Source organism: Haliotis rufescens, unplaced genomic scaffold (genome assembly GCF_023055435.1).
Source record: "Haliotis rufescens isolate VD_foot unplaced genomic scaffold, xgHalRufe1.0.p SCAF_10, whole genome shotgun sequence".
Taxonomy (NCBI): Eukaryota; Metazoa; Mollusca; class Gastropoda; order Lepetellida; family Haliotidae; genus Haliotis; species Haliotis rufescens.
In genome coordinates, this window is record NW_025963780.1 from 9,357,988 (window position 1) to 9,379,041 (window position 21,054).

A 21,054-nucleotide genomic window follows, 5' to 3' on the forward strand; every position below is an offset into this window, starting at 1 on the left:
TGCCTTGTTGTTGGCTGGTGTTATCGTAAGTTCTGTAGCAAATGTGCCTTGTTGGTGGCTGGTGTTATGATAAGTTCTGTAGCAAATGTGCCTTGTTGTTGGCTGGTGTTATGGGAAGTTCTGATGCCAATGTGCCTTGTTGTTGTCTTGTTATGGTAAGTTCTGTAGCCAAAGTGCCTTGGTGTTGGCTGGTGTTATGGTAAGTTCTCCTGATGCCAATGTGCCTTTTTGTTGGCTGGTGTTATGGAAAGTTCTGTAGCCAATGTGCCTTGTTGTTGTCTTGTTATGGTAAGTTCTGTAGCCAAAGTGCCTTTTTGTTGGCTGGTGTTATGGTAAGTTCTCCTGATGCCAATGTGCCTTTTTGTTGGCTGGTGTTATGGAAAGTTTTGATGCCAATGTGCCTTGGTGTTGGCTGGTGTTATGGGAAGTTCTGTAGCAAATGTGCCTTGTTGTTGGCTGGTGTTATGGTAAGTTCTGTAGCCAAAGTGCCTTGTTGTTGGCTGGTGTTATGGGAAGTTCTGATGCCAATGTGCCTTGTTGTTGTCTTGTTATGGTAAGTTCTGTAGCCAAAGTGCCTTGGTGTTGGCTGGTGTTATGGTAAGTTCTCCTGATGCCAATGTGCCTTTTTGTTGGCTGGTGTTATGGAAAGTTCTGTAGCCAATGTGCCTTGTTGTTGTCTTGTAATGGGAAGTTCTGTAGCAAATTTGCCTTTTTGTTGGCTGGTGTTATGGTAAGTTCTGTAGCAAATGTGCCTTATTGTTGGCTGGTGTTATGGTAAGTTCTGTAGCAAATGTGCCTATACGGTACAAGTGCTACTGGACGTTGTTGATGTAAAATACGGTACAAGTGCTACTAGACCTTCTTGTTGCTGACTGCTCTTTTGTCAGGTCTAAGTGCAACTGGGCCTTGCTAATGTTGTATAATAGTGCTTCCAGGCCTTGTTGATATTATATAAGGTTTATTCATGGCCGCTGTTTGTTAGCTCCGAGTGAAACTGGACCTTGTTGATGTTATATATAGTCCAAGTGCTAGCAGGCCTTACTGGTGTTATATTAGATATAAGTGAAACTAGACCGTCATCTGGCTGTTGTTACGTTAGATATAAGTGAAAATAGCTCGTGTTGCTGGTTGTTGTTCTTTTAGATTTAAGTGAAACTAGACCGAGGTCTGGCTGTTGTTACGTTAGATCTAAGTGAAACTAGGCCGTACTCTGGTTGTTGTTCGATATATATGAAGTTAGACTGTGTTGTTGGCTGTATTAACTTAGATATAAATGAAATTAGCCCCTTTTGTTGGATGTTGTTATGTTCGCCCTGTGAAACCAGACCATGCTCTTGTTGTTGTTATGTAAGATCTAAGTGACACCAGACCAGGCTCTTGTTGTTGTTATGTTAGATCTTAGTGAAACTAGACCATGCTCTGGCTACTTGTATGGTAGATTTAAGTGAAACCAGACCATGCTCTTGTTGTTGTTATGTTAGATCTAAGTTACACCAGACCATACTCTGGTTGTTGTTATGTTAGACCTAAGCGAAACTAGACCGTGCTCTGGATGTTGTTATGTTAGACCTAAGCGAAACTAGACCGTGCTCTGGATGTTGTTATGTTAGACCTAAGCGAAACTAGACCGTGCTCTGGATGTTATTACATGAGATATAAGTGAAGCTAGACCGTGTTCCTGGCTGCTCTTATGTTTGGTATAGGTGAAATTAGACCGTATCGCTGGCTGTTGTTATGTAAGGTCCAAGTGAAAGATCTTGTCGCCAACAGTCGTAAGGGGTGAAAGGCGCGTGTGTGTTTGTGGAACAGTTGAATCGCATGAGACTTGAATTGAAACAGAGCATAAACACGTCACATTGTATGATGTCTACAAGGGATTTTGCACGGTTGAATGCACCCAAATGAACCACATTTGCACATAATGTATGCAGAAACATTATGTTGCCGTTGGTGCTTTGTTACAGTAGTCAGCGAGACAATATATGACAAATGACAAGCAATAGGCATGATGACATGTAGGTTGTTACTAGTCTTCAAGAAAAGGTATTTGACAGGTTACTTGTAAATGAACAATTAGTGTGATTTCAAAGTAAAGGAATTTGCATAGCTGAGCCACTGATGTGAAAAATGCTGCATGGTCGTGGTAGGTGCAAAACGATGTGAAACCCGTCAGATAAGGGTCACGGGGCAGATTCAGGTATCATAGCGATTAAAGTTTCCAACCGTACGCGATACGTATACTGATGCAGGATAGAAATGTCGTCGCCGAATTTTCGTCGAGTTGCGAAATTGGCGTCAAACCTTGTTTAGTGATGAATCGAGGATCCTGCCCGATTATAACTATGGCGCAACCTGATCCGCCTTGGTGCTCAACTAAGACAGGTTCGTTATCGTGGTTCTGAGGTTATGAGACCAGTCCGTTACCCTCCGTGTAGAATTGAATCAGGTTGAGTGAGTGGGTTAATATCTAACGTCACATCGGCAGTATTTCAGCCATATCATGACGAGAAATTTACATTATTTATATACATATATATACTGAACAACAAACGTTCCTGTGACATTGAATAAGATTTAATGCAAAGTTATGTTTTTTACCAAATCTGAAACAATTTCGGTTTGCAACAGATAAAAGACTCCTGTAAGTGTTCAATTGGTTTAAATTGCCATACTGACTTCAGAAAATGCGTGATTTCATAAAAAAACAACCCATGAACATGCCAAAATGTTAATTTACAAATCAATAGCGTGTGTGTCCACCTCTGGTTGCGATGCAAGCAAAACATCTTCGTCTCATGGCATGGACCAGGCGTCGCACAAAGTCCTGTGGGATATCTGTCCATATCTGCTGGAACATGTTTCGAAGGTCCTGGAGTGTCTGTGAAACACGTGGTTGACGTCGAAAGCGCCGATCCATCTCATCCCGCAGGTGCTCGATTGGTGAGAGATAAGGGGAGCGACCCGGCCAGGACATGACATTCACGTTGTTTTGTTGAAGAGAATCATGAACAAGTCGCGCAATATGAGGCCAGGCGTTGTCATGTTGTAAGGTAACAACAGGGCCGATGATCTCGTCGCGGTAGCGCTGTCCATTGAGATTTCCCTCTACCACTATCAAACGAGTCAAAATGTCCTGTCAAAATGGGACGTCTGTTGGGTCTTCTAGCGACAATCCCTGCACATCTGAGCCGACGACGTTCGGTTTGTGAAGATATTCGTCGAAGGCCAGGGATGCTTCTTGCAGTCACTGTTGCGGGCTGGAATCGATTTCGTAGGTGTGTTGTTCGAATTCAGTTGTCTTGTCGATTATTGGTTACGCGTGGCCTGCCACTCCGAGGATGGTCTCTGACTGCATTCGTCTGTTTCCAACGTTGACATAAACACCAAATGGTGTTTCTGTGGACGTTAAATTGTCTTGCAACATCACGTTGACTCGATCCTGCTTCAGGCTAACCAATGGCTCGCAGACGCTCATTTTCGGACAGGCGTGATATTTCGTAATGTTGATTAATTGCGTAATTTTATTGTTTTTCTGAGTGGTTGTTGTCAGCACGATGCTAAACAATGCATATGGAATCCCATTTAGACACATGTTTTTATACCCATTCTTGGGTAGTGAAATGCATGGGACTTGCATAAGAGCCAACCTTTGCATGGAATGCATGCTTTTCTGTAGCAGTTGCGTTTTTGTGACTTGATACCATACATGTTCTACAATATTGAAAACCAAACTTTACTTGTTTGAAAAATACACTAAAATATTGGTGTCACAGGAACTTTTGTTGTTGAGTATATTTAGACTAAATAAAAACCTGTCATCGATTGACAGTAAAATAACTAGAATATTACAGATTGATATTTAAAACTAGCATACAATCATAAAAAGATACTACTAAATGGAACAATACAATATGAAAAGTGCTATTGTTCGCCAGCAACTGAAGGTAGATCACAATACTTTTGCTACCAGCATGGACCCTGAATCAGGTTAAATTCCAATAATACTTCGTCTGTCAACACACAGCGCTTGTGTCAGTTGATTAAGAATTCGAAAGTCCTGGCCTATACTCCATTGAACTGTGGGGTGAATTCTGACGCGGCGTGCGTTAATGGCCTGAAGAGCCTCACGTATAGGACCAACACTGTTCAGCTCTGCAGGAGGAGTGGCTCTGTGTCTCAATGGTTCCCGTCATGACTTTCATTCAGGGCAGGAAGATCTTTTTCAACCTTCATTCCGAATATACTTGATGTTACATAGCAGTTAAAAACATACAAGTCATGTACTTGACATAGTTATTTACCATTAGACCATTATACATTTCAGGCGCAAGAAGGCTTCAAGAGGACATCAATTCCATGTGGGGAAAGTCTGTTCCCCGCGTGATGATAATCTCTATCAAGTACATCTGCCCTCTGCTTCTACTGGTATGCTTCACAACAGCTAAATATATATGAAACAATATAATTCAACCCCATTAAACACCTCCACGAAGGTTATTTGGATATCAGGACCTATTTCACGATCGTGTTAAGTACATTCCGAAGTAAACATAAATAGTAAAAAAATCATTTTGAGTTATAATTTATGTTTTACGCTACAGTCGGTAACATTTCATCTGTCTGTGAAGAATATTGAGTGAGTGAGTATGGTTTTACGCCGTTTTAGCAATATTCCAGCAATTTCACGGCGTGGGACACCAGAAATGGACCTCACACATTGTACCCATGCTGTGAAGAAGTCAGCCACTGATCATAGAGCCCATTTCAGGTGTACCCCGCCCTCATATTACTGGAATATTGCAAAGAGCTGGAGACCTTATTTGCCTTGGGGTGGAATTTATAAAAGCATACCTAGTACGCCAACATAAAGTCAATAGAATTTTAATATGCACATGGACACAGAGAACTCCATATTTAATGTGGTGACATTTTCAACGCGATAATTGACTGCATCGAAGAAGGTATATTAACTAGATATATTGTAAAATGACGTTTATTCTATAGTGCATCCTCACCTTCATATTTTTTATGATTCAGTTATTAATAGCATGACTAAATCGCATGCATATAATATGAATATGTTTAACAATAATATGATTATGACATTCGCTAAGTAGAGACAGTACTTCATGATTTGATCACTATTTTTTATAGATTATCTTCTGCCATTCCCTGTATTCATACCGGCCTCCTAAGTATGGTGACTATGACTACCCTCCCTGGGCTACGGTAGTTGGCTGGATGGTATCTCTTTGCTCTCTGGTTCCGCTTCCTATCGTTTTCGGCGTAACTGTCTTCAGATCAAGTGGAAACACTCTAAAAATGGTAAGTTGAATCATTCATTTGAACATTTGCAAAGGTATATGTTTTAGATGTAAGAATCGCATTCAATAATCACATTTGCATAAGTAAATGTCCGAACCTAACATGATTCCGACCATTCTACAGCTTGGTCTACACCACTTCGAAAACTATATAATCTATAAGGTCGGGTAGCCTAGTGGTTAAAGTGTTCGGTCGTCACGCCGAAGACTCGACATGGGTTCAATGTGTGAAGCCCAATAGCTGGTTTCCCCCGCCGTGATGTTGCTGGAATATTGCTACAAACGGCGTAAAATCAAACTCGCTCACTCACTCTGATTTGATCAAAATTTAATTTCCAGATGAATGTTTGTTGTCCTAATGTTACTGTGTCAAACATTTCTGATTTATCGGGGACACGGGTGGCCCAGTCGTCCAAGGCGCTGCGTTTCGCTGTGCAGAGTTGCGTCCCTTGGGCACGCCAGAAACCTTTGGTTGTAGGTTCGAATCCCGGTTCGCCCCGATTATGTTTCTAGGTTTGTCAGCACCATACCCAGGCTCATGGGTTTCACCGAAGTGGTAAACGTCTGAGACCTGCATCACTTCGGGCTTTCCTCCCACATTAAGCTGACACGCCGTGATATAACTGGAATGTTTAAAGCGGCGTTAATCTCAACTCACTCACTCACTCTGATTTATCAAGTCGGAAACATAGAATAAGTTACTTTATATATAGTCTACAAACAATCTGAAGCTTATAAATTATTAAATAAATCTTTGATGTATTGACACAATAAACGACATTTCAGAAACTAAAACATGCCCTGGTTCCGGATCCGTCTTGGATACGTAGGACGTCAAGTGACAGTACAACAGATGAAGTCCTTCAGCCAATGGCCCTTGAACAAGAGAGATATCTTCCATCAGAACGGACATCGAGTGTGTGAGTCGGGATTAACGCCGCTTTAAACAATATTTCACTTATATCACGGCGTGCCAGCTTCATGAGGGATATTTGATGATTAATATTTACAATCTCAAAAGAGAACCGAGTTCAATATTGTTAACACATTTGATTTTTCACTTTTGTACACACGAGAGTCAACTATAGTGAACCGCAAAAGAAACGTCACCATGGATAGATATATGAGAAACCTTTTTCGTCCAAACACTGTAAACATACTTTGAGACATATTAAAAAGATGAAACTTGGCAAAACTGATTATCATAGTTGCAATTAAAGTGTCAAATGTTCTTAAAGTGAAAAACAACACTAGTCTCTGAGAAAATGGCATCACAAGTCAAAATCTCGTTTGTCCGCCATGTGCTTGGATGACTGCTGTGCAACGTCGATACATGGAATGGATGAGGCGGTTGATGAAGGCCAAAGGCACTTGGGTCCACACTCTGAGGAACGCCTGACACATTTCAGCTGCAGTTGTCGGCCTTGGTCGGACGTCATTCAGCCGTCTTTGAATCTCGTCCCACAGGTGCTCAATGGGATTTAAATCGGGACTGAGGGCAAGCCGCTGCATGGTTTTGATGCCATTCTGCTGGAGGAAGTCTCTTGTTGCTCTCGCAGTGTGGGTACGGGCGTTATCATGCTGAAACTGGTGGTTACAGCGATGTGCCAAATGAGGTATGGCGTGTGGTCTCAAGACATGATCAATGTACCGAGCTGCTGTGACACAATTGCCTCTCCCTGGACCGATGTTCTGAATGACCACAGGGCCGACCCTCTGTGCAAGACCAAATCCACCCCACACCATGATGCTCGGACCATACCCCGAGTCTCTCGCAACAACACAAGCATCCGAATAACGTTCCCCACGGCGTCGCCAGACTTTCTCTCTGCCATTTGCTGTTGAAATACAGTAACGGCTCTCGTCTGAGAAGAGGACTCTTCTCCACTGGTGGTGGTGACAAGGCTGGTGCTGTATTGCCCACTGAAGACGGTCCCGGCGATGACGTAGTGTCAGAGTGGGTCATCGGTATGGCCTGTGACAGTGGAGGCGTCAGCTCGTCAATCGTCGACGCACGGTATCTGCACTAATGTGTCGCCTGTGTGTCTCCATGGTGTGTCGAGCAGTTTCCGCAGCAGTAACAAAGCGATGTTGAAGATGCTGTCGCACAATCTGACGACCCTGACGTCGGGTGGTGAACCTTGGTCTTCCAATACGTGGTCGGTCATCTGTTGGTGATCTGGTACCGTTGCTTGAGCCTGTATATGGTCCTTACGTGGACTTGATGCATTGGCTTCTTGCCGGACGGTTTGTCCAGCTTGCAATCATCCAAGGGCTTGGTGTCGCTGATTTCTTGTCAATCATGGCATGTGGCAGCAATTCAATAACGAATGAATGCTATCCGATCTGGGTGGATTTTTATAGGGCAAGAAATGGGGGAACGCATGTGCGTTTCAATTCGCACGGAACTACATCGGGTTACCATTGCCGTTGCCGTGATGCGTTTGGGCGATCGGTTTCATTGTCATCTGCTTTGTTTTTTATCATCAAATTTCATTTTTCCGGATTTTTCAAGGTAATGTAAATTTTAGAAACTTCAAAAATTACCCAGATATTTAAATGACAACTCTTCATGCAATGTTACTTGAGGTGACGTTTCTTTTGCGGTTCAGTATATTATTTATTATTTGACACGAAACGTTGTTACGATTTACAGAGTTGATAATTGGGTGAAATTTGAGGTGAAAGGGGGTTAAACGTCGCGTTTATATTATTGCACTTATAGCGACGTGTGTGCGTGTGTGTGTGTGTGTTAGTGAGTGTGTGTTAGTGTTAGTGTTAGTGTGTGTGTGTTAGTGTGTTAGTGTGTGTGTGTGTGTGTGTGTGTGTGTGTGTCTTCGTGTACTAGTCCGGACCTTTCTTAGTGCAGGCCCAATGAGATACAATGCCGCAGTTTAACATGAATACCCTACTCAGACACAGTATACTGACTCCGAGCCGACCAGTCCTTGTTCTAGCCCCTTACTGCCTAGCACCAGGCAGGGAAACAATACAAACCATCTTTCAACGTCTTTTGATATGACGCGGCCGGGACCGAACCCCAGACGGGCGGACGCGCTACCACTAGCCAAAGGAGGTGGTCATTTGTCAAAAGTGAAAGCAAATGTCACCTGGGATTTACTGAGAAAACAGTATGTGAAATGCTTGACGTTTTCATTGATAACATCTGTGTGAAATAAATGGACAGGACATTTACACAAGACGAAGACATTTTCCATAGGCACCAGTTGTGCTCCCCTTCTTGTTGAGTTTTTGCCTTAAGAATTATGCATGTAAATTATGCATATATCTCTGAATTTCTGCTCGAATTGACAAAACAAAAGAATAAGGCCAAGAATACGGCTACTGAAACTTAAACTTCAGTCAAGTATATCGATGATCTTATATCGTTCAATAATGGTCAAATAGTCAATTTCCTTCAACCGATTTACCCACCTGAACTGGACAAAATGGCGACCAGTGGAAAGGCCTCAACTGTTTCATATTTTGACTTGAACATGCAATTATAGAGCAACAAAATATTTCCACATGGCTTTCTGACAAGAAGCCCTAGGGATGACTCCAACTTTACTATCGTCAACTTTCGATGAATGAACTCCAGCATTTGACAATTCACAATATGCTCTCTCTCTATTAGACTATATCTCAAACTGGGTTACAACAATCAAGGCCTTAGAAAAGTTTTCCAACAGTGACCAAACTTATGTCCGATGCAATTCTCTATTTTCACTTATACTATATGTCCCTGTGTTTTTAGAACAATTGACTTGCCTTTGCATGTGTTTGTGAAGGGTGCAACCAGTGGGGCAGGTATCACAGCAAAGTGCAGAGCTGTAGATCACAGTACTACCTGTTCTCACTGTGGGTTGGTTGATTGGTTGGTTTGTTGATTAACGCCGCACTCAGCAATATCCCAGCTATATGACGGCGGTCTGTAAATCATCGAATCTGGACCAGACAATCCAGTGATTGATATCATGAGCATCGATCCACGCAATTGTGATCGATGACATGCATCAACCAAGTCAGCGAGCCAGACCACCCGATCTCTTTAGTCGTCTTTTACGGCAAGCGTGGGTTGCTGAATACCTATTCTACCCCGGAATCTTTACGGGTCCCTTACTGTGGGACATTGAGTGCTTAATTCCTCCAAATTGAGGTTCGATTTCCAACATGACAAATATTTACCAAGCCAGATCTTTGTGATCCCTGTTCCGATATTGAGAGATTATTAATCTTATTAACTCTGCTGGACTTGAACATTGATTCATGCAGCTACTCGGTGATTGTTCACATTCATGTACTCCTATTTTTAATATCACGTTATAATAAAAATAAATGGGACTGCACTCGTGTTACTGATACTTGACAATATGCACAGAGGCCTATGGTATTTCTTCGTGGAGATCGAAATGCCTGTCCTTCTAAACTCCACGCAGAGGTTGACATGCATCTGCTCCGATTCTTCATTTGGAGGTTGACAGGCCTATACTCCAAGTGTAGGTCGTCATGCCTGTTTTTCTACACTCCACGACATACCCATGCCTAACCTTAAGTATGGTACGATAACAACATAATCGTGACCAACATTTAACTATTTACTGTAACAAAATTATCATGACCAACACTTTATTATGTACAGTAACAACAAAATTATGACAAAGATTTAATTATGTACAATAACAACATATTCATGGCCACCATTACGTATGGTACAGTAACAATATAATCATGACCAACACTTAATTATGTACAGTAATAACAAAATTATGACAAACATTTCATATGCTATAGTAACAGCATATTCATGGCCAACACTTAATTATGTACAATAACAAAATATTCATGAGCAACGTTACGTGTCTTACAGTAACAACATGAATAGCTCTTAAAAATAGGCTTTATTCGAGTTCATATGTGTCCATGACAATCTCAAAGGTGAAATATGTCCCATCTGTGTAGACTCAGCATGTGTTCGGGTTTTCAATAGACATTGGGGCCCCTAGTCATAGTCCTGACCTTTGCCCTAGTCCGAGCCTTTTACCTGGATCCTTAACCTATCCATAAAGGAACCGTTCGTCCAAACCCTAGACCTACTCGAAACCCTACACCCTTTCCTCCATCAAAATACCAGCACCACCTTCAGACCAAATCCGTGTTTGTTTTCAGCCCTCATTGTCCTCCTTCAGGCTTCACGAATCTTAGAAACAAGATACGGTACGATATTCACTCAGAGAGATTCCACAGGGATCTGCATATGTAATTGCAGTCGTTACCAACGAGATAGCGTATATTAATACGGCGGTGATGGCGAGTGTGTTGGCGTCCACCACCAGATCCATCTTTTAGAAGGTCATGTGTCCCATCATCTCGCCCCGTTGGGACCCAGAGTAGCAGTCCCATTGCTGATTGTAAGAGGCGACCAAATTGGGCAACGACTATGGTGTTTGTAGGTGGTTGCCACTTCAACACCGTCCTTGTAAACACTCCATGATGGTTTGGGAGCAGGGGTGTTGAATAATTTTACTTTCATTATGGCTACCTCACAGTTCACTGGTTCTCGTACAAAAACAAAAAGAAGTTATATTGATGCAGATTCGGTTTTGTCTTCTGATGATGAATTTGTCTTTAATGTAGAACCTTGGCCACAATTTCTGGTTGTCGAAGGAGTTGATCTGATGGAAACAATAAATTATTTTACCCCAAAACTACGTGTCGTGTATAAAATACTTATAATTGTTTTGTACATCTGGGGAGATAAACGATGTAACTAAACACCATGTCTATCACATGATACAGCAACTGTCAGACAAAGTAAGTTTCACATGTTTTTGCACTGAAATGCACTGAATTATATGTACATCCCGCACTTGCTTACTGTGCAAACAGTTGCAATCATTGATTCTGTCAACGTTATTCCCCGAAATAGCTCACGTAACGTATGGCTGTAGCCAGTCGACCCAAGAACGCCCCATCCATTTTCCCTTTCCTTCTATCAACCTTTCACGCTGCCCTTGTCCTTCCTAGTCTTTCCTTTTTGCCTATATATCTTTCTGTCAGTTCTGCTGTGTAATTTCCCGAATGTGTTCAAGACCCTGCACTTTATGTTCTTCATCACCATCATTATGAACATCATGAATGATATCTGTTTTATCTTTATTTCACGTACTGAAGAGGCCACAGGCCTATAGTACAATTTGAAGAATATACAATTTTATACAATTTATGTACATATCTCACCAAATCACCTCACGTCATTCCACATCGCATCTCAACACAGTCACATAATTTCACACATACAGTACAATACCATACCCTGTAATTTCATAATTTCTATTTTAACATATCACAACTTGTTATATCATACAACATATTCTATAACATCACATCATATTGTATCATTATTATAAGATCATACTATATAGTATTATTTCATATACCATTATCATATCATAACATACCATACATACCATCGTACCATATATCATACCTATATTATATCACATTTCAACATGTCATATCACACAACACATTAGCAATTTCATAGCTTGTCCCATCATATCTTGAATGATATCATATTCTGTATATATCATTAACATGTAGGTGGTCTAATTTAACTTTTTTCGTCAAGGGTTCCACCAGCTTTTTCAGGAACTAAGTTTTGATGTGTCGCGCATGTCTTGAGCGCCATATGCAGTCCAGAACCCAGCACCTATCCCGGGCAACGTATGGCTGATGTGAGGCAAGAGTCTGGTTGACTCCTACAACAATCACTGTCCACACACATGGTCCACACACCAAACAGGCATCAATGCCTTATGTCCGGTCCGCACATCAGCTACAAGAGTTTGAATGGTTGGCTCCAGCTATATGGCAAGGGCACGGCAGTACTTGCTTCCGAAGGGCATTAGTCTGGACCAACCGAGTATGCTATGGTTGGCGCGAGGTGGAATGAGGTGGAAGCAGCTGAACACCATCTTAGATGCACAGGTCAAGGCGACATGCCGCAGCCCCAGGGCTTTCGTCCTTCACCCGGTCTCCATGGTCAATAGTGCACAGTCAAGGGCAGCCAATTCTACTTTGACATGGTGGCCTCAATCTTTGGGATATGACTCCCAACTTCCTGACACCAGGACCATCATATCCACAATGCTGCCCAGTCGCTACTGACACAATGCCAGAGATCCAATCAGGACCGAGGGGATGCGTAAGAACATCAACCGTGCCATATCCCAAGATTCTGCAATCAGTCAGGCATGATACACTTGGGAGGGCGTCCACCTCAGCCAAAAAAGGTGCGTGCGTTTACGGACAATTTGTTGCATGCCCTGGCACTTGTTTACACTAATAGGAGGATGGTGTCTCCAAAGGTCAGTGTTTCGTTTGCCTATCTAGGCAAGCTGGACAGCTATGCTATCACTGTCTATCGCCTGGCCGTGGGAGTGGGTAGCACTTTGGTGCTTTGTGGCGTGGTTGGGAAACCAATTGCCACTTAAATTGGCCGGCGGCGGTAGTCACGTCAGTGTTAGTTGACATTTGGGCCGGCTGTGGTGGCCGCCACAATGGTTTTACTTATTGGTAACTATGCTATCTCTGGCCGGGCAGCAGTAGCTGCCTTATGCAAGCAGCAGCAGCTACTTTTGACAGCATGGTAGTTGCCATGCAACAGTAGCAATTCTTAAAATTAAATATGCTACCAGGGCAGGTAAGCGGTAGATGCTGATCCCCATTGGCAACGGTAGCTTTTTTCCGTGTACTTAACTAGCAGCTCTGTAGCCCACTAGCACCTGCACACATTTGGCCATTTAATCCATTCTCATGTCATGTTGTTATTGATGGCACGGACATCCACAGATTGGTAGCCGGTGCCTCACCTATCACATATCACACGATAATGTGTGAAGTCGACTCGAACAAATACAAATACTCCTATACATTCAGATTTCAACTGTATCATTAAATGAGTCGTGGTGTGACTCATTGAGCGGTCATCACATTTTTAATCAATAGATTACGCAACAAAATATTAACTGTTGTTTCTTCCCGTATGCTCTACTGCATGGCACCCTCTGGCACCACAAAATTGGCAGATAGCACCCGGTCAGAGATCCACTCAGGAAGGTTCCACATGGGTCTGAAAAAGTATTTGCAGTCGTTTCCAATGAGATAGCGTGTGCGAGGGAACATGGCGGTGATGGCGTGTGTGTAGGCGTCCACCACCAGGTGCGTCTTGGGGGACGCCACTTTCTCCAACATCTCATCAATCCTGGTGTTCACTGGATATGAAAGAAAACCAATTGAAACCCAAAAAGTATTGTGATCGTAAAACAATTGGAAGTGCAATAAAACACATGGTTTAATTGAATTTGATTTGACACATGAATTCATTACTTTACTTCATTTTTTTATCAATTAACATCTTGTTTTAAATAATCTTCACTTTCACTGATTTTCTTAGTGAAAGGGTCGTGAATGCACATGGCGTCTCACCCATTATTTGGTGACTGCACTTCTAACGAAACGAAAATATTGCTTACAATTTCCGACAATATTTGCACCAGAAACATCCCTAAACATATATATATGTTATCTGCATGGCAATTATTACAATGTTATTATTACTCCACAAAAACCGCACATTTGTTTGCGCCTAAAACTTTGTTTTCTGTTCATTTATGTTTTTTTCCTTTAACAAACAACTAAGTCATGTTAATTTGACTAGTCATGCAAGATGAATGAATACTGTTTTACACCAGTCCTCCATATTCCAGCTTTATAACCATGGCCTTTAAATAATATAGATTGGACAGGAACAACAGTGTTATGGTTGATAGCACAAGAACCTATCCGCGACGCCAGAGTAGGATGACACACAATCAGCCAAGTGACACTTGTACGCTGGACTTTTGCTTAGTGTGGCGTTAAACAACAAACAAACGTACCTAATTTTTATCGTATTTCACGACACGCATGACTTAATCGGGACCTACTCTCAATAATTGATCACAAATAGAGTGTTGAGCTATGACGTCTTTTCTCGGGAAAACTAAAAAAATCCGATTCGTTATTTAATATCGATACATAAATTACAACCATACTTTTCTGGACATATTCGCTTCCGTAGTAACGCTGTACTTCTGGATCTGTCTGATTGAAACATTTCTCGAAGGACTTCTTAATGGCGTCCATATTTAAAATATCTGTTTTGAAGTATCCAGGCTCCAGCAAATGGACACTTACACCCTGTTTTAAAATTTCGCGTCTGAAATTAAAAGAAAAATAACATGAAGTTTGGTATGTGTGAATTACAGGTGAAGTCAGCTAATCCCTACGTTTTCCAATCCGTCACATCTTGTAGCTTAAACTGGATCGTCAAAATATTATCAAATTATTCCTATATATATATTTTTCGAAAAATCTCTTCAACATCTTTGTCATCACCTGGTAACGAATCATTGCATATAACGTATGACTTTGTTAACCTAAACGTTGTATTTGGATTTCCGCCATATCGTATTCAGCACCCAGTGAGTATTGTCTGTAAGGTGAATTTAAACACATACACCATATAAATATACTAGTATCGTCCAAAGATAAGTATCGTCTATATATATCGCTGTAAGTGTACAAACCTGAGACAATCTGTAAAGCCTTCAACACCATATTTGGACACAACATACGGAGCAGTAGCGGCAGCTATCCTTCCCATCATACTTGATATATTGACAACGCGACCTTTACCTCTGCGCACGAGCGGCAGGAAGATTCTTGTGACGTCAATGACACCGTACAGATTCACGGACAGACAACGTTCATAGTCCGCCCTGGTCAGCCAGTCTGTCCTTCCTATGGCGCCTGGAACCCCTGCGTTGTTCACAATTGCCCATAAACCTGTGCGACAAGAAACAGGGGTTTAAGAGTTGATGTGTTTAATGCAAACGGAAAACAGATCGAATGGTCTAGTGGTTAATTCGCCTGTCACGCCGAAGTCCCGGGGCGACTTCGCACATGGGTACAACGTGTCAAGCCAATGTTTGGTTCAAACATCGTTTAAGTTTTTACTTAGAGACGTACATAATCTATTATGTAATTAACCTCATGGCGATTATGTGGCACATCTGGCGATCTCCAGTGCACCATGGTCGAAAGTGCCGAGTAAACCGAGGATCGTGGGGCTCATTGTGCAATCTGTTATCTGTGTGTCATCATGACCTGGTTACATCGGCCATGCTCATACCATCAATCATGTATAACAGTCAGTAACAGGCCACACTCACATACCCGGTGGTTACAATCCTGTATTTTGAACTGTCAGATGCATGTCCAACTTATATTAAGGTTATTGATTACCTTTATTTGGCGGAAGCTGCTTTTCTACAGTTGCGCGTGCTTTCACAATACTGTCAGGTTTGGACACATCCAGCGACAATGTCTTCAGTCTGGCAGACGACACTTTCCTCAGTTCGTCCGCTCCTCTTTCAGAGAAACATGCTGCAAACACGCTGAAGCCGAGAGAGTCCAGTCGTTTGGCCAGCTGGTTCCCAAAGCCCGTGTCGCAGCCGGTGATGAACACATAACGCTCCCCATATTTGCCGACAGTTGGAAGTCTCATCAACTCCTTCAGGAGAAAGAAAACCACCACGACCGCAGCTACAACGTACAGCCACACCATCTTGAATACCTGATGTGGAAAGTGAAACAAAAATTCACAATTGTTCATGGTTGAACATAGAACTATTCTCAAATTATTATCGAAAAATACATGTTCTACGTCCGTACAATTAAAAAAAATAAAGAAATGTACATGTAAGAAATTAACATTTGAATGGTGTTAGCATAAGTTTTGTAGTAGAGCTAAATACCCAAATTGATATTAACTGCACTGAAACTTTTTACGCTTCCATGCTGCTTGACACACATTTCAACTAATTCCATGGAGACAAATCAGCAATTCACAGTTTCAGTCTCACTTAAGTTTTCATAATGTGATTACTGTCAGAACACCCTTAAGCCCATAAGCAACATTAAACATCAGAACTTACAGGGAGGGATTATCTCACAATGTTCAGTAGCATCAACTGGGATGCAAAACCACATCTAATTGGTATAAGTGTCAAGGCTTGTATACTTTTGATATATCTACATGCACTCTTTAATATCATCAGGGACAGGCGAGTGAGTGAGTGAGTGCGTGCGTGCGTGCGTGCCAGCGTGCGTGAGTGAGTGAGTGAGTGGATGCGCTAAATGACCATAATAACATCATAACTTATACATAAAGATGGACGCTTTTGGTCAGCTTTCTTTGCTCGACGTAAACTATTTAAACCAAAGTAGATATTATAAATTTGTAAAAAATGTCATTCGACGAGATCTTGAGATCATAGTTTAAAATTCCTCTTCCAAATATTGATTATGTGACGCATAGAAATATTAAACGTTTTGTTTGACTCTTTTATTTTCTGGGTGTAGCTCGTGTATGGATACTTTAATTTACCACAGCAAACGTCTTCTGGTCAAGGTGATGTGGTTGTTATATAACCTGTATATCTATCACCTGACACATGTAATGTATGGGTGGCACATTCAAAATTTTATACTTGGCATCCTGGGAAGTGTTCAACATATAACTGTAAGTAATGTAAAACTACTTTGTGGTCGAATAAAGCTGTGTGTCGGCGAAAAGGTCGCTGTAAGAATTTGCAAAGACATACATTGATCATTGAAAACCAGTACATTCAAGGATATAACGATGATCCTTCCTAATTTGTGAATAGAAAATGAGAACATAGTATACATTTATTCCTCCTTGTGGAGATTTGAAACATGCGATACCTGAGATACACCACCCTACCCTGACATCGCACACAGATCCGTAGTCACAAGGAGCCGAAAGCCCAACAATGATTTCTCCCTAGCTCAGCTTGGCAAGCCGTCACATGTATGGTGATACGAAGTGGGGTTAATATGAACTCACATCTGCCGAATACTTACCAATGCGTTCAGCGTTATCAACAGTAAATGTATTGTAATGGCTTGTAACCTGCACTCTGTCGTCGGTAGTTGTTAAGCATTCATGGTTATACTGCTGCGAGTCTCGGCTGGCGCGTTTCCCGCATCGAAGTATGTCGACAGACTTTGTGCTCCGCTTCCGTGTGCATTCGTCTGTTATCTGGGACGGGTTATTGTTCCCGATGTTCGCGGTGCTGTTATACATGTACTTGCACTGTCGATCAAAAGGCATAGTTTGTACAGAGCAGATCAAGATCATATACATTTGAACCTTTAAAACAGTATCTGATCATCTTGGTATTGTGATTTTGAAACAATTTGTGATAGATCTAATTACCACGTCCCATTTTAATTCTGGAAACCCATTTGTCACGAAACCCTCTGTGCTGTGACCAGTCTCTGTCAAAGATATTTACAAAATTGAGTGAGTGAGTGAGTTAAAGTTTAATTAAAAAAAGTCACGTCGGCAATATTTCAGCCATATCGTGACGAATTTTTTTTTGACATTAACAATATATATTAAACTGTATAAAATACTGCCGGCGAAGAGCAGTATAATAACTAGAATATCACAGATTTTCGTAAAACTAATTTGAGAACATGTAAAAATAGATAACGAACTAATCATTCAACAACACATTATAAAAACGGGCTATAGATCGCCACCAACTGAAGGTTGATCACCGCGCTGGGGACCAAGGGGACTTACAGTACTTTTGCTACCTGCATGGACCCCAGTCGGATTTACATCATCCCTTCAGTTGTTGGCGATGGCTGATAAATTTAGCCAAACATTAAAATAACACATATACTACAATAAAAAAAACGTGAAAGAAATAAATACACTTTGAAAGACGTGGTCTTACGTACCCTCTCGGGGGGACAATAATTTACACTACTTTAACCCCCTTCGAGGATTTAGCCATTAACAATCTCAGTTACTGATTTATTCAACCAATTGTAAAAATGACTTTATTTATTTACAAAACATTGTAATCAAAATTTATGAATCAATTGAATTTCCTTCAAAACAACAAGAATTAAACGAGAACGTACCTGATTAAAAAGATCCTTGATGCCTGAAACTTTGAAATATTGATCCCTTGTGATGGCAAAATCAACACAGTCAATCAGGACATGCTTAACCCTGATTCTTTCATCACAAGGGATGCAGAATGGAGGATCTTCACCTTTTAATAAATATTCATGAGTATATCTAGAATGGCCAATACGACATCGTCTTAATACGACCTCTTCAAATCTGGACTGACAACCCAAGTAGGTATAACCGATATTTGGTTTTATTGCATCTAATTTATTTATACCCACTTGGGTGTCCCACTTCTTCTGCATTAGATCTCTGATGTAACATCTAATGACTGTATGGTATTGGAAATGGTGTCACAGATTTGTTGAGTGCTGCTATTGCAGCAGCATCAGCCATTGTATTACCAACAATTCCGACATGGCTGGGCAGCCAACAAAAGACGATGTCGTATTGGCCAGTAGCAAGATTATTATGTAATTCAATGATGTTAAGTAAAATTTGATGTTGACACGAAGTATTTTTATTGCCTGAAGACAGGATAAGGAGTCTGAAAAAATAATGAATTCTTTATGTTTAGATTGTTTATCTATATATTCTAGAGCAGTTAATATGGCCTTTGATTCAGCTGTAAAAATTGAAGAGTAATCTAGTTGATATAGTTCTGGATACAACGATGGTGGCGCTGGCAACAGCTCCTCCATCCTTGGATCCATCTGTAAATATTGATCTGTAAGTGTTATATTCGCTTCTTAACTGATTATATTCTTGTTGATATTGTAGTTGGTTAGTGTCAGATTTTTTCAGTTTAGATAATATAAGATCCACCAGTGGCTTTACAAATTGACAAGGAGGAGATAAAACCAGACGGAAAGGAGATTTTCAAGTTTAATATCAGCAGCAGAAATAAAAGGTTTAATTCTTATTCCGAGAGGCGGAATAAGTGGATTTGGAATGTGCTTATCCACTTCGATGTTAAAATATCCTGCCTTGATGCTCTTTAAGTTGGTTTTGAAAAAGTTATTAAATACGTGTTTGATTTATAAACTGACGTCCAAAAGAAACTTTACCAACTGAAATTATAAACTTCAGACAAAGTATAAAATTTTTTTCGATGAAGTCTATCTAAAACACATAACCTAAATACAACAATAGTGTATGCAGAAAATGTTAATCGTCGGTTACATGTTTGCGAGATAACACGCGAAAAAGTGAAAAACACGTGCACCACGGACAACTGCAAATGCACGTGCGGGTAAGGGTATAAAACGATTGCAACAGCAAGTCAGACATCCACTGTGATAAAAAAAACCACAAAAGAAATGCCACAGTCGAACAACGTGAACGAGCCTTGGGTATGGTACAGGTGGGAGCCACCCACGCCCATATTGCATGAACCTTCGGTTGCTCCCGTGTTGCCGTTACCAACTTGATGCAACGTTACAGACAGACAGGGCGGACCGCTGACAGGCCAAGAACAGGCAGACCCAGGGTGACCACGCCCCATGATGACCGGTACTTGCGTACCTTGCACCTCCGAAATCGCTTCCTGACAGTGACGTCATCGGCGACAAATGCCTTAGGTCACAGGGTTAGTCGACAGACAGTGGCCAGGAGACTCGGAGCTCATGGAATCAGGGCTTTTAGACCATACAGAGGACAGCTATTAACAGCGCAACATCGTCGTCTGCGATTGAGATGGGCCCGGACTGTACGACGTTGGCAACGACGTGACTGGCAGAGGGTTGTCTACACTGACGAAAGTCGATTCTGTATGTTTAGGGCTGATGGAAGACAACGTGTTTACCGCCGAATGGGTGAACGAACGGCGGCGTGTTGCGTGCAGGAGGTCGCACCATATGGTGGAGGGAGTGTCATGGTGTGGGGAGGGATCTGCGGGCAGGAGAGGACACCGCTGATCATCGATGACGGAAACTTGACAGCTCAGCGTTACATGGATAACATTCTTCGTCCAACAGCAGCCACGTGGTGTCTTTTATCAGCATGACAACGCTAGAGCCCATACAGCCAGAATTGTCACTAACTTCCTCGCAGCAAACAACGTCAACGTCCTGCCGTGGCCTGCACGCTCACCCGACATGTCCCCCATAGAACACCTCTGGGACTTGATGGATCGTCGTGTTCTACAATGACCACACTCTCCAGCCAACCGGCAAGAACTGATCTTGGCCCTCCAAGAAGAATGGCGTCAAATCCCACGTGACCTCATCAGACGACTGACTTTTTATGTGCGTCGAAGAGTTTTTGCGTGTATTGAGGCATTTGGTGGTCACACACGCTACTAATGACTTGTTATTGAACGTGGGCGATCGTTTATGTACTCTGACTATTGTCCATGATTCTGAGAGCTCGAGTTTTGTACCACACCCAACTTTGGGGGGCTCTGACGTCATTCTCGGTCGCTGTATGATTGTCATTTTCAGTGTTGCTTATGTTGATATATTGATCTTCTCAATACGCTTTTCTTCATGCATGTATGTTTTGTTGTTTTTGAGCAAGAGTGATTTCAAACTCTGGTAAAGTTTATTTTGGACGTCAGTTTAGGTGGCATCTTCTCTTTTGTACGCGAAACGTTTGACATGTGTAATTCCCTGATCTGTCTCTTATATTGCCTTTGGTAGAGTTGAGAGTTTTATGTGGTGAGATCAAAACAGC

The 21,054-nt window shown here is 41.7% G+C and overlaps 2 protein-coding genes across 3 annotated transcripts in view; one reads left to right on the forward strand and one right to left on the reverse strand.

Annotated features, from left to right (window-relative positions):
* The window catches only part of LOC124116200 (sodium-dependent dopamine transporter-like), a 44,451-nt gene extending 37,687 nt beyond the window's left edge, over positions 1-6,764 (forward strand). The window contains exons 13-15 of the mRNA XM_046477452.2: positions 4,325-4,425; positions 5,155-5,325; positions 6,111-6,764. Coding sequence (XP_046333408.2) covers positions 4,325-4,425; positions 5,155-5,325; positions 6,111-6,248 — 410 coding nt within the window. The 3' untranslated portion in view covers positions 6,249-6,764. The remainder of the gene's footprint in view (positions 1-4,324; positions 4,426-5,154; positions 5,326-6,110) is intronic.
* Positions 6,765-11,466: 4,702 nt separating this feature from the next.
* LOC124116201 (retinol dehydrogenase 7-like) overlaps positions 11,467-21,054 on the reverse strand; it is a 52,724-nt gene continuing 43,136 nt past the window's right edge. The window contains exons 1-5 of one of the 2 annotated variants that reach the window (XM_046477454.2): positions 17,316-17,599; positions 15,675-16,005; positions 14,957-15,215; positions 14,423-14,586; positions 11,467-13,600 (exon numbers count right to left, since the gene is read on the reverse strand). In XM_046477454.2, the coding sequence (XP_046333410.2) occupies positions 13,377-13,600; positions 14,423-14,586; positions 14,957-15,215; positions 15,675-15,996 (969 nt within the window). In that variant the 5' untranslated portion in view covers positions 15,997-16,005; positions 17,316-17,599 and the 3' untranslated portion in view covers positions 11,467-13,376. Of the gene's footprint in view, positions 13,601-14,422; positions 14,587-14,956; positions 15,216-15,674; positions 16,006-17,315; positions 17,600-18,389; positions 18,419-21,054 lie in introns of those variants that run through there. The other variant, XM_046477453.2, reaches the window with a different exon arrangement.